Source organism: Paramisgurnus dabryanus, chromosome 12, assembly GCF_030506205.2.
Source record: "Paramisgurnus dabryanus chromosome 12, PD_genome_1.1, whole genome shotgun sequence".
Taxonomy (NCBI): Eukaryota; Metazoa; Chordata; class Actinopteri; order Cypriniformes; family Cobitidae; genus Paramisgurnus; species Paramisgurnus dabryanus.
The window spans coordinates 30,137,729-30,162,851 of NC_133348.1; the positions used below are offsets into that span (position 1 = coordinate 30,137,729).

At 36.7% G+C, this 25,123-nt stretch overlaps 1 protein-coding gene across 1 annotated transcript; it reads right to left on the minus strand.

Moving 5' to 3' along the window:
* ankrd6b (ankyrin repeat domain 6b) lies at window positions 1-23,880 on the minus strand. The gene is made up of 16 exons (XM_065268716.2): window positions 23,742-23,880; window positions 17,002-17,243; window positions 16,713-16,811; window positions 15,940-16,038; window positions 15,578-15,676; window positions 12,966-13,064; window positions 12,761-12,859; window positions 12,333-12,431; window positions 11,847-11,924; window positions 11,035-11,133; window positions 10,090-10,206; window positions 9,143-9,295; window positions 7,092-7,244; window positions 2,704-2,817; window positions 2,192-2,465; window positions 1-2,058 (listed from the first exon to the last, which is right to left on the minus strand). The coding sequence occupies exons 2-16, from the start codon at window positions 17,125-17,127 to the stop codon at window positions 1,583-1,585; spliced, it is 2,184 nt and encodes a 727-aa protein (XP_065124788.1). The 5' UTR covers window positions 17,128-17,243; window positions 23,742-23,880; the 3' UTR covers window positions 1-1,582.
* Window positions 23,881-25,123: the final 1,243 nt, after the last annotated feature.

Genomic DNA, 25,123 nt, shown 5'->3' on the forward strand with positions numbered 1-25,123 from the left:
ATATGTCACTAGACATTAAGAAATCATTTTCATTTCAAATACTTTTATCACTGACAACAGTTGTCTGGCCAGAATATCGTCATTTAAAAAGTGGAGTTGCAGCCCTCAACTGATGTTTATGTTGTCATTTTGTGTATTGGCCACCAGTTGGGTGATTGCAATACCAGTTTTGGCCACAATCCTACATACTGTTCCTTTAAGGTCCATCAGTTAACATCTTTGTTTCCAAAGACTCTAAAGAAAGATTTTATTATTATTTTTTAAAAACAATTTATTAAAGTTGACTTACACATTTTACTTCATGGTCCATTTTGTTAAGACAGATACATATTAGCTTTCCCTTTAAACAACTGTAAACTATTGATGTCCAGTAGCTGCACATGTATAAAAAGGTTGATCATATATTAGTTAGTAAATAACATCATGAATTTTAAGTTGGTGTGGAGCAGCACAGTCCTTTAAATCGACTCTGAAGATATTGGGGCAGTTTCCCAGACAAGGTTTAGGTCCAAGACTACGCATAAGTTGTATTTCACAAACATACCTTGCATTATTGGTGTGCATCTTGAGACAATGCCACTGATATATACATGTTAAATTGTTTCAGTGCAAGATGTTTTTAAATTAAGGCACCTTAAGCAAGCATTTTAGTCTGGGACTAAGATAAGCCCTGTCTGGGAAGCCACCCCATAATGTATTTAATCATTTCAAGAACACTTATAAGAGTGACCTACACATATTACAGGTTCAGTTTTGGATGAAAGGGACTATAATGGGACATATTTCTGAATAAAAAAAGACATTCATAAGGAAAAAAATTAACAGCAGGACTTGATCAGAAAGATGAAAAATGGCTACATTTGTCACCCATCATCAGGTGATTTGACAAAGATGTACAGACTGAACTCTTGGCAATTTATCAACCATCAAAAATCAATTAGTGTGAAGTTTTGGATGATGAATGAACTTCAATGTGAAATCAAATCACATTAATCTATGTTAATCTGCCTTAAAAACACATTTTCATGGCACATACATAACTTTTTGCTGCAAAGTACATTATAAGATCTTTCATTTCTAATCTTAAAACAAAATGGCGAAAATGTAAAAAAAATAATACTTCTGTGCTGTGATTCATTTTCTTAAGTTTTTCCAGTCTTTGAGCTTTGAAAATACATAAACAACCAATTCAAATATACACATGAACATGACCACTCAATCCAGTCTCAATCTGAATGTATGTAAAAGTTAAAACTGTAACATTAGGTGCTTCACTATGAAAACACCTAGCCTGGGTGCCATCTGAACTTAGCCCCGCCCACAACATTTCAGGTCGGGAAGTTCAAATTCTGACTAGTCATGCTAGAATTCACCCACTTATTTTAACAACCGTATGTTTTCCAAAACCTGCAAGACGCCAAACACGATTCACACGAGTATGCGAACACTAATGTTTGATCAGTGGTTTGAAATTGACTTTACGTGCTTGCATCGAGAGTTATCTTCACGTGTGAGATGTGTTATTGATCTTAGCTCGTTTCATGTGTTACAGTGTCTACTACACCAGTGTTATATACATATACTAGCTCTCCTCTTGTTTGTTAGTTCTCAGTAGTTTGAGTTCATCCTCTAAATGAGTGATTCTGTCCAGCAGGGCGGCTCTGTCAGCTCGGGCTTTCTGATTGGCCTGCCAGCGTGCCTGCTCGATGTTCCTCTCATACCAGCGCTCCATCTGAAGAGTCACCGCCTCAAAGAAGTACTGCGTCACCTCGAGCGCGTGCACGTTCTCTTGCTCCCGGGCAGCCTGGTGCTCGCCTGTTGAGGTCTGAGGGTCCCGTTTGGTCTTAGCTCTTTGTTGGGACCGTTTTTTCAGGTTCCTGTGATCCAGCTCGGGTTTCTGCTCACAGCACAGATCGGGAACAGCTCGGATTTCCAAACCTGAATCCTGCAGTTCATCTTGTGCTCTGTGAGGGTCACTGCAGGCCCGTGAACGTTGCTTGGGTCGCACTATACATGGAGACTGAGGTGCAGACTGATTCTGGGATGGTTGCTTGTCATCTTAAAAGACGAAGAGAAAAGATTTTGTTTTGTAATACAACATACATATAAAAAAATCGGTATCAATTAGCATCGATAATCGTATATCGCTATTGGCACAAACAGAGATGAATGTGCATTCAACGGGTCGTACCAGATGAGATGTCCACATCAATCACATAATAACTGGATGATTCGTCCTCAGCACATGAGTTCACAGCTGCAGTCCCACCTTCCTCTTTCTCTTCCAAATGGATTGATTGACAGCGCTGAGCTCCGCCTCCAGATGCATGATCGCAATCTGAACGCGTGTCACTCAGGGATGAGCAGCGTCGCAGTTTAGTGTCAAAGCGATCGCTTGTGAGACGCGTTTCCAAACTTTGGATCTTAGACAGACACCAGTTCTTAAGATCATTCACCACAGAAGCCTGTTGAGAGACCAGAGAGAGAGAGAGAGAGCGAGAGATGGGTGAACATGAGCAATCATACTGAGATTATAGATTACTAAAATCATACTTATTTGTTTTGCAAAATTGTTTTGATATTTTCGGTTCATGGAATAAAGACCCAATCATTTTGTGGAGTTTGTGTGATTGCAACGCGGCTGGATGTACATAAACATGTGTAGAAAAAATGCTATGTTTACGTAGATGTGGTGAATGTTACCCGTCTCTTTTCTCCTTCCAGTCTTTCCTGCATGGCTCTCTTGTCAATGCGATGTAAACACTCGATCCTCTCGGCAGACACTCTCTCTGAAGTGATCTTATCAAGAGCTCGGATCTGAAACATTGAACACAAATTCAGTCAATTTCATTTCAGGGTACAAGAACATTTATTGTAAAAGGAATTGGGTGTTGTAAACCACCCACCCATTTGAAAGATAAAAACGGCAAGTAAATAAGTAAAATAATATCTTGGAAAAATAAGCACCGTTTCTCTGTCTCAAACGGTGGAGGTGTGTCCGAAAGTCTGTGCTGAAACCACACCCACTCGCAGGGAAAGATGTTGAATTGTCTTAATTGACTTTACATGGACTTGAAAAACTATAAAGTCGCCCTGTAGTCGATCATTTTACCGTTAAAAACTCATCTTTGAGCATATATAAAAGTTTTTCCTGTGACAGTCATTTCTTTCTGCTTTAAAACTGCTTGAAAGGTACTCTAAACCTTTGCCTTATTTTGTATACACCAGGGGTCTTCAACGTTTCAAGGATCCCTAAAAATGAGAGAGGTATGGAGCAGAGACCCCCTGATAGTAAATGTACATTAAAGAGATTAAGTTATAAGAGGCTGCTTTCTTATATTAGGCACAACGCAAAGTGGGTAAACTATTGACCAATCAGAATCAAGGACTGGAACTAACTGTTTTATAAATAGAAATAAACATAATGGTTACACAGCCATACTATTTTAAGACAGTACATAATTATGCATGCTGCTGTTGTACTTTTTGTATAAGATTTTTATTGTTAAGGTAGATTTTGTTTAATTTATTTTATTTAACTGTGTATTGGACAATTACACATTTACCTGAACCTGAGCTTTCAGTTTATAAACTGATCATGAATGTCGCATTCTGTTGTAAAAGCAGGTGATTTTATTAAGTGGAGTGCTTTGCAAACGCTAAAATTGCGCTGCGCGGGACCTTCAATAAGCATACGCTGCCGCGCAAGTGCGCAACTTATAGGGAACATTGGTAATAACGTTTTGTACACGTTTTAATAAAAAGTGCTCTCTTCCATTGGTGAAAAGTGAAGCCGCCAGTGTCCCGATACGGCGCTGACATCTTGGGTCTTGAGTCTGCGCAGTAGCGATTTTGGGACCATTCACTTGAATTGAACAAACACTTGAATTTACACCAGCGTGATAAAAACTACATTATAAAACGGGCAGTTCTGGTTCTTCATTCTGATTGGTTGAAACGCGTTCTAAGCCGTGATAAAATACACCGGTAACCTCACGGTTCAGACCACATTACATAAGTATCACTGCGCCACTGTTACTGCGTACTGATTTATGAAAATAAACACCACAGTCTTAAATCATATTTTTAATTTGTCTACAATTGCACAATTAATGGCGATATCCAGATGAATGTCAATAAATATTGTTGAGTCATCTAATCAATGAAGAGAAAACGTTGTCTGAGGATTTTATAACTCAAGTTCATACGTCCGCTATTATCCACTGGGTGGCGATCTTACCCAACTTAAACACTGACGCATTCACTGAAAACACCGTGTAGTACTGTTCATGGCTCCGTCTGAATCTGATCTCTTACTAAAGTTCTTCACAAAAATGGAATTATCTCCGCTTTTAATAAAAAAATTTGAGAGGTGATAAGAGATCAAATTAAGGTAGGATGAAATGTTTTTTTGTTTGTTTTTGTTTCAAAGCGCATGGTCTGTTCTTTCATTTGATATTTTATGTTTATATAAAGAAGATAATTTTCTGGAAGGCATTAAACTAAAACTGGGTGGCAACTTAAAAAAAAAAAACGCTGACGGGGAAAGAGTTAAGCATGCTTCCAAGCATATTTGATCATCACTTCAACAGTTGCACGATATCAATGTTAATGTATAAATTAGATGAATGGTGATTTATAAAATAAACACCACAGTCTTAAATCATATTTTCATTGTGTCTTTGCTGTGTCTGTGTTGGTTGTGAACTGCGCTCTGTTTCAGTCACACTTGATTCTGAGGAACTACTTTGTTTGGCGGAAGAGTAATATTTGTACTAATCTAATTACCACTTTTTTGGGTTTTATTTTATAAAATCCCGCTAACGTTATGCATATGAAGTAACCGTTTTATAAACGCAATAAACCCCTCGAAGCGTTGGGTTACCAGTGCATTTTATAACAGCTAAGGGGGTTTAGGCACTCCGCTTCGCGTCGTGCCTAACAACGCCCCTTAGCTGTTATAAAATGCACTGGTAACCCACTGCTTCTCGGGGTTTATTGCTTTAGTAAATGACAGAAACCAGCTTAGGAAAAATGATCATTGAAGTGTAATTTAATTGTTTAGTTGGTCTCAAGTCCCATTGAATAACATGGAAGGCGGGGTTTATGACCTATACTAGGACCAGTCACTGGGTGCGATCGAGACGTTTTGGCTTCATTTTTCAGTGCTTGTGTGGCACGCTTGGATTAAACATTATTTGGCAGACCCCCTGTTGAAGTCCAATGGTTAAGACCAGGGGTCTCCAACCTTTTTGTGTGCAAGAGCTACCACAATGGAAAAAAATATCTGGAGGGCTACTTTTTGATATAGTCTAATCCAGGGGTTCCCAAACTTTTTTTCCTGCGCACCCCCTTCTATGTTCCAACCGGGTTGGCGCACCCCCAATCCCTGCTTAAAAAAAAAAACATGCTAAAAAGATTTGTTTTTAAAGACTCATGTTTAATCATGCGCAAATAACCAGGGGCCGTTTGCAACAGCCGAACGTTAAGAAGTTGGGTGTAAGTCCTACGTCGAACTTAGCTACGTCTGACATTGTGAAAAATATTTACGCGTGTCTGAAACTACGACCAGACGCAGCTACGCTCAGCGTAGATGATGCGCGCCCCCCGTGTATGCGTTTAACCACTGTGGTATTTAGACGCCATTCGAGTTTACTATGGTAAAAAACGTACACTTACTGCCGTCAGCTAATAGATGATAAATGAGAGTTTCCTCATGTTTACCAGTGCGCTCTCCTTCTAGATGCGTGCGTAACGTGCAGACCCATCATTCACGAAATATGATTCATTATAATCATATTGAATCATATTCATTATAACAGCTCAAGTTTAAAACAAAATTTTAATAAGTTCTCTACATTGTCTTTGTAAGTATTTATGTATTTTATTATATTATTCATTGGCAGTCTCTTTACCATGCATGAAAACACATTGGTCGCATATCCTGTGCATTAGACGTGCCCATGTCTCTTCATATTTTATTATTTCTATTTTTGCCATAAAAAAGTTTCTCTCTCTTGGTCCCTCTCCTCCTTCGTGACTAACAACTTTATCATTAGACGTCCCACACTTGACAGTTTCCCTGATTTCAGTCAGTTAAGCATATTTATAATATATATGGAATGAATGAAACGAGTTGGCACGCATTTAGGCTGCAGTGCATAACAGAAGAGCAGTGCGTAGAAAAAGACAGCAGCTGTCTTCTACGTTTCTATCAAAAACTAATTCATTATAGTTTTTTTATTTAAATTAAAAGTGATTACAAAGGAAATGTTTACTGTTAATTTTTGTATTTATTTATTGTATGGAAAAATCCCACTTAAAGAAACAGACCGCCATTACAGTTTTCCTCTCGCGCACCCCCTGGTGGCAGCTTGCGTACCCCTGGGGGTGCGCGCACCACACTTTGGGAATCCCTGGTAATCAAAACTTTTTTATTTTACTTGTTGATGTTTTATCATTGTTTAAAATCTTAACATATATAAAAGAATCCAAGCTAATGTAAAACATATGTAATTAATAAATATTAAAATTGAGGCTATTAATTTGAGGCAGGCAACTCACAGACCCTGTGTGGGCATCCTGGTGGGCGCCTTCATCAGAGTTTAGTTTGTTTTCCCCGTTCACTACTATTTCCCATCATGCCACTTACCTGGGACTGATCACGACCTGTAACCAATCACATTGCCTATTTAAACTCCTCTGGAACATTGAACAACGCAAAGTCTTGATTTGCCCAGTGTGATCATTTCCAAGCGTTATATTCTGTGAGTGTTTATTCTGTTGTGACCTGCTCTGTTATTTTGGATTATTGGTTGTTCTCTGCCTGCCTCTGATCTCTGCCTGTACCTGTACCATTGATTGCGATCTGCCTGCACCGACCCTGCCTGTCCCTGTTTATGATTCTGGATTGTCCCTGTATGTTAAACTCTGTGTCATCAATAAAACTGCAAATGGATCCTCTGTCTCGTGACTTCTAGTTACAGTGGGAGCCCACTGGTTTAGACAACAATAAAAACACCTGGTTAATAAATCAAAGCTGATATTGTTTGGTCATCAAGGTCCTCTGAGTTTTTGGTCGTGTTTTGTACCTGATGTTTGTTGCTGCGCTCCAGTTGGCCGATCTTACTGTTCATCAGCTCTTGTACTGTCTGAATCTCAGACTTCATCTCCTCTTTAGTGGCCATCAGTTGATTCTCTAGTTTAGTGATGAGAGGTTCACACCTGCAGCCGTTCAACGGAGCCTAAAACATATTAATAAAATACAAGAGAAAATATATTTAACAACTAATAACTTAACTCTCTGTATTAGACTTTATTAAATATATTTAAAATTGTTAACTGTAAAACAAATGATTCATTTATCAACTGATTCATTACGTTCTTTGTGTTTTTTAGAAAAGCAGATACAGATGTTTTATTAGACCTCTTACTTCACATCAACTTCTGTTTGTTTTTATACTTGTCTTGAGCTAATACTAAAAGCTAGATTTTTATTGTGGACCCAGCCAATCCAAATGACTCAAAATCTGATATTATTATTATTATTATTATTTATTTATTTAAAACATTAATCCTTAGGGCCCTATTTTAACGATCTTAGCGCATCGTCTAAAGCGCACGGTCTAAATGGGCGTGTCCGATGCCACTTTTGCTATTTTAACAACGGGAAAAATGGTTTGTGCGCCGAGCGCAGGGTCGAAAAGGGTTGTACATATTTTCCTAATGAGTAATGGGTGTGTTTTGGGCATAACGTGCAGTAAACCAATGAGAGACTCAGCTATCATCCCCTTTAAAAGCCAGTTGCGCTGTCGCTGTGCGTAATCCCTATTTAGATAACGGACCTTGTAAACTGAAAAACTAAGCGGAGGAAGAAGGCCACCAGTTTAAGAATAATGTTAAAAAAGTGTTGTTTTCATTTTTATTGAATTGTTTATTATTAAAACCTTTAAAAGCGTTTTTCTTTTTCTTAGTCATAGAAGTACAAATATCAGGCTTTGAATTGCTGTCCTAAATGTATTGATATCTTACATAATCAATGTAATCGCATAAATTGATTAGCAAATATGCAAGAAAAGGTTTGTATTCTAAAAATACAAACAAAAGATAAAGGATTTACAAACGCGCAGAGAGCCGAAGCGTTTCAGCACTAGAACAGCGCCATATGGCCGGGATTTTTTACAAAGCATTATTTAAAATGTTTCTCATCTTACCATATCCACAGGTACAGAGTCATCATGTACAATAAATCCGTAAGATAGCATTTAAAAACATTTAAAAACAGATGCATTTGTTTAAAGCAAAGTATTTATTTACTTACCAGACTGCAGGTGAAGGAGCTCTTTGTGCCTTCTAACGTCTCATAATCTGTCCTCATTTATGTCCAAGAGACTCAATAATAATCTTTTACATTCAATCCTTTAATCTTTCATATTTAAAAGCGTTTTTGTGTTGCTGCCATTCATGTATGTGATAAGCAAACCCGCGTTGTCGTCCCGTTTAGGCGCATATAACTAATGCGCTCTTTAAATAACAAAAATCACTATTGCGCCATTGACTTTAGACTTGAGTCCAGGTTTTTGTTGGTCAAAGCCGTAGTCTATTTTAGTTGCCTCAAAATAGCAACGCGCCAACAATGCGCCTGAACACACCTCGTTTTCAGACCAGAACGCCCATGGGCGCAAAAGGGGGCGCAAATGCATTTGATATTTAAACAATGTGGCGCTAAACGTGAAAATGATAATTGTGCAGGGTGGAAACTAGCAAAAGACACTTGCGTCGCGCATTGCGCTGCATTGCGCCGGGTGTAAGATAGAGCCCTTAGAGTTATTAGGTTATATACGTTTGGAAATCAGTAATAAAATGTCAAAGGAAGCAAATGTATAATGGTATTTAACCCCTTCAGACCCTGCGTCCACTTACATCACATGTTTTGTGGTTCAAACAAATAAAAATGCTGATCAACCAATCAAAATAAGGCACACTGATTAAACCTCTGAAAAATCCGGTCTGAAGGGGTTAAAATCTTCATTTGATGTTAAAAAGTCATGCACAACACTGTACTGTTGCTCAAACCTCCACATATACATAAAAGTAACAATAAAAGAATCACAACAGTTGAATCTGTTTTAAGTATTGAGACCTGCATGATCTTCCCATCTTTGTCTCTGTAGAGAGTATACAGCTGATAGGCCTTATGGTTATGAGGAGGAGTCAATGGAAATCTCTCTTCTTTACTCTTCTTCTTAGCTTCATTGTGTTTGTGTTTTCGGATGAGAGCGTCTGATGGCGAGAGCTGCAAAAAGCACATTTACACAACACATTAAACATGAGAAAGCCACTGCACTGTTCATTCATTAAAGCCATAATATTTCATTTTTTCCACTAGAGGTCACTAAACAACAATAACAGCCGGCGCTTGAAGACATTATTGAAGAGCGTGGAACAGATGGGAGTTGTAGTCTTCACCTACAATAGGGGTGTCAAAACCATTTAGGCTGAGGGGCAGGTTCAGAAAAAAATGTCCCTTCATGAGGGCCAAACTTTATCATTCTGACATTAACCATTCAAACTAAAATAAAACTAGGTCACAAACTGCTCACACAGCAATACATAAAACCATTAATTAACTTTTCGTTGCCTTGTACTTGTGTAATAACAATACATTTGAATCTAATCTAATAATATTCAACATAAATATAATTAAGTTAATTGTATTCTTAATTTTTGTTCCATAAAAATATCAAAAAGCACCAATAAGAATACAGTTGAATTACCAGACCCATAAGCAGTATCAGTAAAATCTAGCCATCTAGAAAGGCAGAAGCACACTGCATCTCTAACAAAATTAAATCGTAAATCGCATTCACGTGAAAAAAATATAAACACTGCGCTAGGAGTATTGGGATTTGTTTTTATGTAAAAATCTTACATATTGTGCCTTTAATGAGCACTTAACTATATGAATGACTGTGTCCCAGTGATAATGATGAAGATGATGTACAGGGAGTCTGCAGGAGGACACAAACCTCTTCGCTGTCTCACTGTACATTATCACTCAGGTTCAGATCTATAGTCTATATATTGTACCTTCTGTTTGACTTTATTCTCATGGTTTTTGTTTCGTGCCTCTGGGGTCAACATGCTGTCATTGTGCCGGTGAGAACCGTCACTGCTGTGAGTCTCATTAGCGAGAGATTCACTGTCCTAAACACACAAACACAAAAGTGTAAAGTCACATTATTAATATTAACAGTAAGAATCCACCATTAGATATGTTGTTTTGTATAATTTGGTAAAATTATCATATAGTTAAACTAATGGGATTGAAACAGTAGAAAGTTTCAATAATTGAAGGATGAAAATCTATTAGAGCTGAATTCTAGATTAATTGCATACAAAATAAAAATTATTTTTTGCATAATATGTGTGTGTGTGTGTGTGTGTGTTGTGTGTTATTATTATGTATATTTAAAAACACACACATCATAATTTTTTTATATGTTTTTATTAATTTATATATAATATAGAATTTATAAAAATATAAATAAATATATATACACACATGTAAATAAATACATGAATGTGTGTGTGTATTTATATATGCATAATAATTACGCACTAGGGATGCATAACTCTTAATTGTGATTAATCTATAGTAGAATAAACGTTTTTGTTTGCATATGTGTGTGAACTGTATATAATAATTATGTATATATAAATCTACACACATGCATGTATAATTGTAAGATTGTTTTATATACCGTATATTAAGTATTTATATATCAAATACATTTTACATAAATATACAAATGTATATACACATGTAAACATTTCTTAAATATATAAATGCATGTGTGTGCATTTATCTATACAAAGTTATTATACACAGTTCACACACATTTATGATGTAAACAAAAACTTTTATTTGTATGCGATTAATCTAGATTAATATTTGCCCAGCACTAAAATCTATACAGTAAAAGATTATAAACAATATTAAGCAAACAAAATTATTATCCAGTTAGCCTTTACCTTTCTATGTAACATCTCTTCACGCGGCACCGACTGCGCTCGACCCTCTGTCTTTATCTTCTCCCTCCTCTTCCTCACAGTCCTTCCCCGAGTGAAGCTCTACATGTAAATACAGACATCACAAACACACCCGTGCCTTAATACTTTTGTATGAACCATCAATATAACATACTGTAGGGCACATTATTCAAAAGTACTAAACTGATGAAGAGGCTGACAAATGGAGTAGTTAAGAACTGCATCTCAAAAGCTTTCATGTTTTAAATAAGTCTCATACAGCGAAGTTTAGGAAAAACAGCCATCTAGTGTACACCTGTTAACTTTATAGGAAAATTTAGACAAAGCAGTCAAACATTTCCATCACATTTTTCACATCTGATTTGGGACATCTGCAAATGTGCTTCAAAAACGAATATTTGATAAAATGGCAGGAAAAAGATAGCAGGCGTGTTTCACACCTCATTGTTAGATTTGTCCCAAATGAATGTGTTACAAATTTGACATGAATTGATTTAGTTGTTATAAAATCTGGACATGTGAAGATCATAGGAGATCTGTGTGTATGTTTACATTACATTTTACAATTACATTTATGCATTTGGCAGATGCTTTTTATCCAAAGCAACTTACAGTGAATTACAAGGTACAGTACACATTTTTTCAGTATGTGTACCATTTTACACATCAGTTCAAACCCATGACCTTTTGCGCTGCTAATACAATCTATCACTATACAGGAGCAAGATTTGTGTGTGCAAAGTGCGTTTTACAGTATATGTTTGTGTGTAAAGTGTACGTGTGTGATCGGTCACCTGTGGGGCTTTGGTGAGCAGCAGTGCCACTTCTGGATTGTTATTTTCTCGAGCCTGATCCAGAGGCGTCTCTCCCACCTTTACAAACACAAACACAATTAAGTACCATGGGCACAGAAACACATGTGTGTGTTTATTTAGCATACAAAAACAAATTTGTGAGCAGTGAATGATACATCTCTTTGATCTATATATTTTATCACTGATGTCAAGGGTCGTGTGCATAATAAAACTGCATGTCATTTAATGAAAGCCAAAACGTTTACCCTGACGCCAACAATCCTTAAATGCTACAAACTTAATCATGTAAAGTAAAATAAATAACACTGGCCAATTTGTTATGACCACAATGTTTTATATGCAATATTGTTTACCAAAAATATTTTTTGTACTCTTAAAGCAAATCCACTTTATAACAGGTGTTAATAACTCTGAAATTACAGCAACACCACAAAGCCTGCAGTATTTCAATGAGATGTTTCTCACATTGTTCTTGATGAAACTGTCAGCCCCGGCCTCCAGCAACATGCGTACGGTCTTCCTGTGATTCAAAGCAGCTGCGATGTGTAAAGCTGTGTCCCCCGCCTGCATCAGAAGAGCTTCACTATTAGACATATTTAATAATATTGATAAATGTTTTGTAGTACATTTAATATACTTCTGTATAAACACTACATGTAAATGGATTTAACAAAATTTCACAGAAGAAGAGTGTCGACTGTATGAAACACTGGGACATTTCATGCCTGCAGTGTATTTAATGTGGATACAATTCAATTATTTGTGCCAGATATCATGGTAATGTTCATATGACAACATATCCACACTGCCACATCATAACACCTATCCATTTTTGAAATGTAGAAAGTTGGTAAGCCTAATGAATACAGTGTGAATCCAGAGAGAATACTTACATGATTTCTTTCAGTCACAGAGCAGATGGCGCTGAGGAGCGCTCGGGTCACGTTCACATGGTTATACCGGGCGGACACATGCAGACACGTGTCACCTGCCTTCAGCAAACATGCAGAAAGAGAAACACACCGAATGAATGAGAGAATAAGGACAAAAATGCAAAAAATTTCAAATGACGCTAAAATGAGAAACAGAGGTGCTTACAGCGTTCTTACTATCAGGATGAGAACCACCTAACAGCAGAACCTTGGAGCTTTGAGGGTGACCGTTCTGACACGCCAAATGAAGAGCAGTGTTTCCTGCCTAAAAAAGATGACATACTGTGATTTACACTAGGGATGCACCGATACCACTTTTTTGGAATACGAGTACAAGTACGAGTACTTGCATTTCAGTACTTGCCGATACCGATACTGAGTACTTAACTCTTTCCCCGCCATTGACGAGATATTTCGTCAATTAAGAGAAAACGCTTCCCTGCCAATGACGAGATTTTCCGTCTTTCCGCTATACCGCTATTATCCACCAGGTGGCGCCCTTCCGCAACTTTTTAAACCCGGAAGTATTGCCCTATGGCAAGCTGCTGCATGTCCGTGTCTTTTTAAAGATCGCTCTGAATGGGATCTCTATGAAAAGTCCGTCACAAAAATGGAATTATCTCTGCTTTTTGCTCAAAATATGGTGTTTTTGCAAAAACCTACCTATATTCAAAAGCTGATTGCAAAAGAACCACTAAAGGTAGGATGAAACGGTTTTTTTTGTTTGAAAGCAGAGGGTCTGTTCTTTCATTTGGTATATTGTATGTTTATATATTTAAAGAAGAACATTTTCTGGAAGGCATTAAACTTTGGTGAAAATCATGAAAAACGCTGGCGGGCAACTTTTTTTAAAAACGCTGGCGGTGAAAGAGTTAATAAAAAACATGATTTAAATTTACAGGTAACAGCTTCAGTCATATAATTTAACAAAAAAACAAGGGACTAGTTTTCCAGTTTGTTGTAAACTCTGCCTCTTTGGACAACACAAGAGGCATTAACCCCTTACACGCCGCTCAAACATAGACATTTCTCAGACCGTGGTATCGATCCCTGGTATCGGGGGACTTTTAACGAGTACGAGTACTTGTACTCGTACAGAAAATGTGGTATCGAGGCCGATACCCAATACCAGTATCTGTCCTTTAACCTCTTCAACCCTGAGGACCCTGTCCCGGGTCCAGAATTTCGTATTTTGACTTAATATAAAATATTCTTTTAATCTTTGATACTCCGTCATGGACCCCAGTAACACATATGAGATACTGTTTGAAAGCTTAGAGTCTCTACTTTCTGCAGATATGCATCACTTTGACACATCTTTTAATGTAAGAAAGTTATTTACACTTAATTTACACTATCACCCCCCCAATATTTTTTGATATCATATAATATTCACATATTTCATATTTTTCAAAAATGACAAACATGGGCAAGTCTTATATCAAATGAAAGCTCTCACTCTCAGGAATAAGGCTACAGCATTATTTTTGTTCTAATATCAACACATATCCAACAATCTTCGAATGAATAATAAGGTAAAAAATGGTCTTTTGTAAACATATGTGAAACTTGAGTGTGAACTGCCTCAGATAGCACATATAGCCACAAATGATACATCATCTTTTATTTTAGGTCCTACTCTAAACAATGAGCCCATTCACAGCATTTTATTTGGTTGTGTGCATAATTAATCCCTAGCTTTTTATTATATGTGCAAAACAAAAAATTTATATTTTCATGAAAAATGTATTTCCGCACCCTTCAGTAAAATAAGAATATCTTTTGAATGCGACATGCTAAAGAGTTCATTCTTTTTTTGGGTGTTTACTGTCTGCTGCTGCTAACAACCAGAACTGTCTGCAGTCTGCTAGATCATCCAGAACCAGAGTTATACACTATCAAAGACAGTATTTACATCATAAAAAAGAAAATTTGGTGTTTCATCATATGAAAAACAACATAAATAACGATATTTGTCACAAACAGCAGCTTTTTATGTAACTTCAAAGGGTTTTCTTTAAAATGATATAAAGAAATTGCATTTATTCCACTGTATGTGGTTATGGGGACACTTCAAATGTTCTTAGGCAGAAATTGTATACAAAAAGGGTATTATTCCTCACTTCAGTTGGAGTAAAATAACTTTTGCATAGATTATGATAGAGAGAAAATTCCTTTTTCCTCTGTAAGCTGACAATTGCTGGAATCAAACAAAACTGTCTGCAGGGACCTGAGATACCCAGGGCCAGAGTTATATACTGTCAAATAAAAACTTTAGAAAAAAACATCAAAAAGCGCCTATTTATTTTTGTGTTTATTAGAGGACTGATATCACATACAACCATGTTTACCACTTTTAACAGTGTTTTATGTAATTTCAAAGGGTTACCTGTAAAATGATACCAAACTTTTGTATGTAAACCTCTGCATGTGGGTATGGGATGCTTTTGTAATTGGGTAGGCCAAATCCAGGCGAAAATCCCCAAAATAGCTTCAGGGTGTAAGAAGTTAATTTAAAATATTTGTATGTTTATATATTTATAGAAGAAAATGTTCCTGGAAGGCATTTTGTGAAAATGAGTGAAAGAATGATCATGCGACTTTTACGCATGTCAGGTGACCTGCAAATGTTTCCATTGCCTAAAAAACCACCTCACTCGAGCGTAAAAACTTTTTTGCAATATATGTGACTTTATGCAAAATTGGGGTGTTTCCATTGGCTGCAATTTCAATTTGGGACATTTGAAGGGTAATGAAAATGCAGCTATTGAGTGTTACCTTGTTTTTTGCATGCACGTTGGCTCCGGCCTTCACCAGCAGTTTGACAGACTGACTAAAGCCGTGCCACGCAGCCTCGTGTAACGCTGTGTTCCCATCCTGAGAAAGACAAGAAATACATAATCATCTGTAAATCCTGTTTCTTACATAAAACTGTGTATGTGTCGGCTCTTGATATATATTTATGACATTTACATATGTAAGAGATGCTTTTATTGGAATTGAATCAGGGTATGACTTACTGTACATTCCTACCCTGACTTATTTACGCATGTACAGTTAAGGTATGCAGAGCAATGCAACAGATTTCCGCTATAACAACTTTTTCAAAGTAACAAAGTATTATACAGAAGTATATTTACCTTGTCTTGTCTATCTAGTGCACACCCTTCCTGTGTAAGAGCAGAGATGACATCGGTGTTTCCCAGCACAGCGGCTCTGTGTAACGCTGTCTGGTCACCCTGGTAAAAACACAATGATAAAATATGATTGGAAATATGACACACTACATAACACACATTCACATGGGCTTTATCGACATGGGGGTTGGTTTATATAATTCATTCTGGCGAGCAGCCTATGGAGTATCATCATTGGTCAGTATCAAGCCACTCCATAGCAAGCAAAAACAGTAATCTAGCAACCAATTAACAACGCCTATATCTCTGCATCAGACCATAGTAGAGACATGGGGGTTGGGTCTTTTAATCATGTTAGCTTCATGCTAAATTATGCTAGCTTCATGCTAAATCATGCTAACTTCATGTTAAATCATGCTAGCATCATGTTAAATCATGCAACATAATGTTAACTTCATGCTATCATCATGGTAACTTCAAACACAATCATGTTAGCTTCGTGCTAAATCATTCTAACATCAATCTAAATCATGTTGGTATAACATTCACTTATTTAGTAGCACTGTATGAGCTTCACAATGCTTTGAATTCCCATGGCATTTACATCACATCTGTTAAATTGTGTATTTGCCAGGTTGCGTTTAAGCAAGTGCAGTATCATCAGTGATGATATAAAAAATTTTCACACATCAAAAATCAGATAATGAACATGAGGATCTCTACATCATTTGTGACTTTTGCTCGAAAGACAAACTGTTGCAAACGTTTTTCCTCACATCATCCTGAATGTCCAGGTCACAACCGGCTGCTAGCAGAATCCTCACAACAGCGATGTGGCCTTTATGAGCGGCAAGATGCAAAGGTGTCCTGCCATTCTGCAAACATACACACAATATATTACAGACTGTAAGTGGTTCGGAAATTTTTTTCTTCAATGTAAATCGTAACCTACATCTAATATTTGTTTATTCTTCTTCTTGTTTATACTAATTGTTTGAATGATACAGTTTGAAACCTCAGTGTACAGTTATACTTCAGTAACCTAAAGCAGGTGTCATTGCTCACCTTGGTCGTGGCTACTTTGGCCCCTTTATTGATAAGCTGAACCACATGCTCAGCTCGGCCCTTGTGCGAGGCTACGAGGAGACGCTCGGAGAGAGCTCGCACAGATGGAGCATCCTGCTGTGTCATGAATTAGTTCAGGGTCAGAAGCAGAAACTAGTCCCTCTGCCTTTAGATGAGATGAATGAGGATTCATAGATGTCCAGCTCGTGGAGAGATCTGACCCTCATGTCCTTTACAGAGGCCTGTAAGGAAATAGGAAATTATACAACTGTGAAAAAACGTCATAACAGCAGACATAAAATGCACTGCAAGGGTTTCCCAAGAGCGGATGTGACGGCAGGCAGTGACACAGAAGAAAAAAGTGGAGAAATATTTAAAAAGGCTTTATCACATAACATGAACATGACAAAAATTAATGTAAAAATGTATGTGGCAACCAAAATCACGTACTTTGACAATACATACTGAATTAGATAAAGAACCCACACTTTTTATTAAAACAGTATTTCTGTGTGTGTGTGTGTGTGTGTAGTATGAATACATTTCGGACATACTGCATCTGCCATGTTTTCATTGTGTCTTTCGATCTATGACGTTATCAGAACAACCCTGACCATAATTTATTTATGCATTGTTTAACAAGTACAATTAAATCCGAATCACTTAAAGGTTCATAGATTCACTTTTTTGAATTTGATGGCTCCTCAGTTCACATGACCTCATGGGATAGTAAAGAGTCCATTGAATGCACACTTAAAATTCTTGCCGGAAATAGTAGGTCATCTGTGTACTTTTTGCATACTGTTTTCGAATATGAAATGATGAATTCATCCATACTACTGTCCTCGCCAACTGATTTTTGCCCACTACAGGTATATATAATCTGGAAGTATGCGAGTTTGGGTGAAGCGCAAATGTTGTGCACAAGCTGTTTTCTGTAACTTTTTATAAAATGCAAGCTACTTTTATATACTTATATTTGTGTGTATTGAAAAACAACTGACCCAACAGCAAAATCCGACCCACCAAACTTATCAATCAATATTATAAGATTACTGTTGTGAATCAGGATTAGATCAACAAAAAAAAATGTATTTACTTGGCTGCTTAATGACGGATTATTGTTTATTTTCAACCAAAAAAGTAACAGAGCTTTAAACAAGAAAACTACATTGACAGATCAGTCTCAATCATTTTACTATTATGCTGGGTACACACCAAAAGATAATCGAGCTGATATTCGGCCAATTCCCCCCCTTCCGACAATCCTAGCTATGTCCCCATTATCTTGATGGTTCTACAGATTATCTTATCAGATTTTCCTTTGGTGTGAGGTGTGTTAAGAGTGTCTGAACCTGATCGGAAGAACGTCGGAGCCGCCCCGATCAGAAATCCTGATGTGTGGGGGGAACCCCGAGGACAAACACGTGTACGCTCTTGAGATCATTATGTGAAACGAAACAATATCCAATCAGAAAGCCAGATGATGGAAGACGGAAGCAGTCATGGTGCAGCACAAAGTGAAGTTGATGAAAAGTGAACTTCTAAAGACCATGTTCCCGCTGTCTCCACGACTTCATCCAAACATCATTCATTTTCTTTTAATCCTTGAATTTTATGTGAAAATCATTCCAAACACTATCATTGAAATTTCTTTCTGCATATTGTCCGCCACGCTTATTTTAAAGTCTTGCGAGATTTTGCGAGACTTCCTGTGTTCATAGTCGAGACTTTGGTTGAAAATCTGTTTGTGTGTGGTGTGCTGTCTTTGACACATCATGGCACATCACACACGATAGCTGCAAAATGTTTAAATCTAGGATTTTTTATCCTCATGTTTGTTGTCTATCACATTTTGAAAATCTTTTGGTGTGTACCCAGCATTACCTGAGTTGGTTATCTGTTGACCTGATCCAAAGTCAAGAAAGTCACTGCACTAGACAGTCATCAGGGCTCAACATAAAGGACTGCCCGGGGCAAGCCCTCAGACAGTCACTAAAATATATTTTCATCAATGTATATTATTTTACATCTTGGAAGCAGACATTTACTTGGGTAAAACACGACAAAAGAAACAATGCAATCTTTTTGCTGTCAGTTCACAGGTAAAGCTGTTGGGAGCCTTTTTTCGTTGGAACATGTCTATTGTATATGTATATTTGACTTTTGAATTATTATTTTTAAATATGTGACACTGACATCTTTTTATTTTGGCCAGTGAAAATCTTGGCAGGGCAAGTGAAAACCTGAACCACTGGCCCGACTGGGCCGTTTTAGTCATAAAACACCCAATGCTATCTACTTAGATGGGCTGATATCTAAGGTCAGGTGGGTCACAATAAAATAACATTTCCAACCAACGATTACATCTGAAATTAACAGCACAAATTTAATTTAATTTTATTTTATTTAAGGTCAAATTGTCAAACAGCGAGTCAAGAACTTCAAAATACAATGGCAATTGATTTATTAGTTATATTGATGAGCACTAAAGTGGACACAGATGCACCATGGCTGTAAATCAGAGGAAAGCTGACAGATGAGCAAGAGCAGGCAAATCTTGAAGAGCAACACAGTCCTGTCTCACAGATTCTTTACATGCTATACACACACACACACACACACACACACACACACACACACACACACACACACACACACACTAACCACTGGCCTTTTCACACACCAATACACACATGACTTACACAGATTACATCATCTGAAGACGAAAACATTTTAAATGTATTTAAAACTAAAATGGTTTTAAAAGCTTATTATTATTAATATTTGTAAATGTTGAGATGGTTTGTATTCCTGTAATTTAAATGTTTGCATTTCACAAGAAGATTCACATTGTTTTGTAATCACCGTTGAGACATGTCTATGGCCCAGCAAGACTAAAACAAACAAACAAAAAAATATGGAAAGTTTATTACAGTTTTATTTTCCTTTTAAACACCATGCAAGCTTCTTTTGGCTATGCTCACTGCAAGGGCCAGGTTTAAATATTAAGAATAAAACTTAGTGTAGCATTAAACTACATTTGAATCGATTTGGTTAAAAACTTTTTCAAATGTATCAACAACCGAGATGTAAATCTCTAGTAAATCCATGTTTCATGGACAGCAGGGCTGAACGATATTACAGAAACCTACGATAATTTGCAGAAAAAACTAATAAATAAATGCATATGCAATACAGCTGTGCTTTATGTTTGTAATCTTAATTATATTAAAATTATATAACCAACATACAGAGAATCTGATGCATTCTTTTGCAAAAAAAATAGAAAGTGAAACATGTCTCAAGTCTCTCTGTTATCTGCATCAACCTAAATCTTTGACTATATAAATAAAATTGAATTGAATTGAACTTAATAACCTTTTCAAGTACTAAAGTTATTCAGCAGGGCTCAACGCAAATCATTTTTTATACTGGCCCGGTCAGTCCAGTGGTTAATGTTTTTACTTGCCCTTCCAAAATTTTCACTGGCCCCAATAAAAAAAAGTCAGTATCACATATTTAAAAATAATAATTCAAAAGTCAAATGTAATTGTAAAGGTTCACTTTTCTGCTTTACCTATAAACTGACAGCAAATTGTGCAAAATATTGCATTGTTTCTTTTGTCTTTTTACCCAAGTCTGCTTCCAAGATGTTAAATAGTATACATTGGTGAAAATATATTTTAGTGCCTGGGGGTGAAGCACTGGCCCGATCGGGCAAGTGACAATACTTTTTACTGGCCCAAACGTCTCTCATGCTTGCCCCGGGCCATCGGGCAGTCCTTTATGTTGAGCCCTGTTCAGTCATTACATACTATTGCGATATCCATATTGCGTTGTGAACACTTGCGACATCTCTGTTGTTTCAATACATCGTTTAGCTTTTGATTTTGACAAGATGAACAATTTTGGAGGATTTTCTCCTGTTTGTAAAAATTTAAGCGTGTGTTTCATACCTATTTTTTTATCGACATTTGATTTTGCTTGGTTTAAATGGTCCACTGACGAGATAAGTATTAATATTAGGTGATAAAAGTTGCATGTCAACCTCTCAAAAGTATTTTATGCTAAATATAAAAAAATTGGACACTATCATTGTACACAACAGTACTGCAAATCTCTTTTCATCTTCATAAGCATCTGTACGAGTTTGTCCATATAACCCACTGTCCTCTGTACTCCAGCACCAATAATCAGATTACGGTCCTTGAAATCTACATCTAATGTAATTTTTACCATCCCAAGAGACAGAAACGTGAGTCTAATGTAGAAAATGGTTCACAGTGCAAAAGTCTGCTTATCAAATTGAATGACATCATCTCTGGCTGAAATCCATTTCATGTCATCTCTGATCATTCATTTGCCCTAAGGTACCCAAAAACACCTTGTATCTCATGCATAAGCATAGTCAGTGAATCCTACAGAGCAAAGCTTTCATGAGATTTCTTAAATGCAAAACCAAACTTTTCACTGACAATTGATGCACAATTGATAGATTTAAATTAGAGAAATGAAGAAAATAGACAGTGACATGCAGGGTGAAAAGCCAAAAAGCTGTATTAGCAAATGAAACGCAATAACACATCATAGATAGACTTATAAAACGGTTTTATATTACTAAATTATAACTATATTATAACACTAAATATATTCAGTAATAGTTATTGACAGTTCAGCCCATTGTAGCGTGTGTCTGATAATTATTGTTGTCACCTGGGATTGATAGCCATCTCTGTTTATGCCGTCTCCATTTTGTAAGACATTGTACCTTGACAAAGGCTTCTTTGCCGAAACGTTGGTATTAAAATACGTGCTTGATTGAATATGCGGTTATGTAATTTCTTCTTAATTTTAAACCATTAATTCCAACTGCTGCAAAGCAATGAGATATGTTCTGGTTTTCAAGTAAATCCACACAGACAACTGAAGAATCACAGAGAGTGTCATCTATCAGACCCACACAGGTCTGGTTACGTTACACACGTCTGTAATAATGTCCACATGTTTCGGTGTAATAAAACTGTCCTGCACCTCTCAGCAGTTCACATCCGTAAACCTGACAGCAGTGTAATTTACCATGTTTTATCTTTTACTGCTGAAAGGAAAGTGGAGATTGCAGACATCTTTTCCAAACAGGAATTCCATTATTTTCCTGTTTGAAACCTTATCCTCAAATCTGTTAGTCATAATCCTTTTCTCCTCGTGGCGACGTACAGCAAGAGTTTCACTTTTCAGCTCTATTCAGAGGATTCGAGGCGGAACTCATCAAGAGCTTTCGACGGAAAACTTTTTCAATATGTGTCGCTTAAAGGCATACGGTACATCTAATAAATGATCCAGAGTTTTATCAGCAAGGCGAATCCCACCAAACCTGACAAGAACACACGCCGCTCATATTTCATCGCAAAGTCCAAAAGAAAGAAATGTGAAATAATTTTTTTTATATATAGTAGAGACATGCCAACAAATGAAAATTATAGGGATGATGGATGTAAAAAAGCCTCATAAACAATGTCATACATGATTTAATTTGTATTAACACGAGCAGAACTAAGAACAAAGCATAACTCTTTCCCTAAAACAAATATGTGGTACTGAAATAAAAACTTTTTAACTACAATGTCCTGTGTTCCTGTAGCTCAAATGGTAGACAACCCCAAAGGTCATGGGTTTGATTCTCAGGATCACACATACAGTGAATGCAATGCAAGTCGCTTTGGATAAAAGCATCTGCCAAAACGTATATAAATAACTGATATTGATCCAAACATCTTGACCTGATGGGGTTTAAATCTGACAGTAAATGGTTATATGATCTGTACTTGAGATAACCATAAGTGATATCGCCACACCCTCGATCTGAGACAGAAAGCCCTCCATCACACAAAAGCTTTCAAATAAAGATCAAGCACACAACAGAGAATAAAACTAACATAAAAAACAATAAATAATTATGATTTTTTTTTAAAGAAATGCAACACTATTCTTAATTTAAAACCACTGTAGTCTTTAAATGTCTCGAACAACACTATATGAACAAAAACATTGTTCCTGTTTTTCATCTTAGCCAAGACTCATTGGCCAACCACCAAAATGTACCATGGTAACTATGATTTCAGCCAAAATACCATAGTAATTGTTACACCTGTTAAATGATGATAAATTAAGGCGGGATCTGCTTCAAGCACTGCAACAAGATCTTCAAAGAAAGTGGAGGCACCAAGCAAGTATTTCATTTCAGTTTAGGTAAGAACAATCTAGTATTTTAGCACTATTGTTTGAGTCAGTATGGTTATAACTACATTCAAATGAAACAAGTAAGATCACCGCGTATTGTTTTCTAGGACAAAACGGTTTGGTAAAACATTTAAGAACATATTTATTTAATTGAACAAAATATTAATAAAATGCCAAAACTCTGAAAATGGTGTTGCTTTATATAAAACAGCAGAGATCTGTGGTAACTTATGTGTGTGCCTGTATGTGTGCGTCCTTCCACATTCCTCTGAGGGATTTTGAAGTCCTATAGCAACCACACACTGACTGACTGATTATTCAAATGATCTTAAAATCACGACTATTAAAACAAATTCGCGCCTTACGCACACTGCACCCACACCTAAAACCAAACATTAGAGACCTCCTAAACAATAAACCAACTAGTAAACAGCTAACGTTAAGCGCGCACCGTGCAAATAAGGCAAAACTCCGTAAACATTCAATAAAGTATAACTTACACTCAGTGAATGTTCATACAAGCGCCTCCTTTTCCAAACAGTAACACTGATCTTTCCTGAAGTTAGTGGAATTGCTGCGTGAGAAAAGCGGAGCGGTTGATAAACATGATCCAAACTGCGCAATGAGGCGATGAGGTGAGATTATGCGCCATCCAGCGGCCGAGACAAGCTGCGTTGGGGACCTCATGCGGCGCTGTGCAGATCGATCGGCACATGACATCACAGTACCGCGAGAACGATTTAAGTATTGCGTGATTTGTGTGCTTTTAAAAATGCTCTCGCGGTACTTTGACCAGAGCCCCATGATGTCGAAGAAAAGCTTAAATACACAGGATTCAAACTAGTATATTAATCAGATATATATATATATATATATATATACTATACATATACATTAGACTCATACATATCTAATTTAGCACACAGTACACTTGGCTGATCCTTCTGTTGAAAAAGTGCCGGGTACGCCTGATAGTCAGCCAATCAGATTCGCCGACGTCATGTTACGTGATTAATATTCATGCGGCAAGCCCTTTAATTTAAAGGATTTGTAAATTATAGACTTCAGCTTGTATCATTTCAATTCTTTAATTTGTATTTTGGTCTTTTTAGTCTAGTGCATCAAAATACATATTTTAATAAATATATTAAATATATAATTAAATATTTGTTTATACTATTTTTTCCAGGAAAACTGACTTTGAAAGAAAGTCATTATATTAGTAAATGCGTTCATAATAGACTCCTTAGAGGTTTTTGAAATAGAAAAACTATAGTTTACCATGTTTACTTGTAACCAAATGTGTGTAATAAACAGAAAATAAAAATGTAACATGCTTTAGTCTGTGCTGTTTTATAACGTATTTATTTATTTGCATAAATTTACAGTGTTTTGGATCAGCAGATTTTGATGTTGGAGGTCAGAGGTGATGACAGTAGAGAGAAAATCAAACAGTGAAAGAAGGACATCAGGAGGAGAGGAAGACAAGTGGTATCATGTTGATCTGCAAATATTCCAGTTTTGGATAATTTTGATGCCGTTGTTGCAACTGTTTTTCATTTTCTTCCTCTTCTTCCTCGTCTTTCTTTTGTTCTTTATATCGTTCTTTCTTTCTTTCTTTCTTTCTTCTCCTCAACTCTAACTGTTTTCCCAGCCCAATTGAGGAAAACAAGTGCAGTTTTATTTGTGTTCCTGGTTTTCTTCAGGCCTTCAGGGACTTCCCTGTCATTTCCAACCAACAAAAAAATCACTTATTGGCTTCCTTTCAGCCCCCAGTGGATGATTTCTTTTTGGCTTCATCTCATCGGCAGAGATTGTCCTCCCTGTGTATATTCCCACATATCCCCACATATTCAATCTCAACCACTGGTTCTGTCACTAA

Coding starts and splice junctions, on each gene's coding strand:
- ankrd6b (XM_065268716.2), bottom strand. CDS start 17,127: ATGACACAGCAGGATGCTCCATCTGTGCGAGCTCTCTCCGAGCGTCTC. Junction 16,039..16,712: donor ACCTGGACATTCAGGATGAT/GTGAGGAAAAAC, acceptor TGTTTTTACCAG/GGTGACCAGACAGCGTTACA. Junction 11,925..12,332: donor ACAGTTTCATCAAGAACAAT/GTGAGAAACATC, acceptor GTGTTTGTAAAG/GTGGGAGAGACGCCTCTGGA.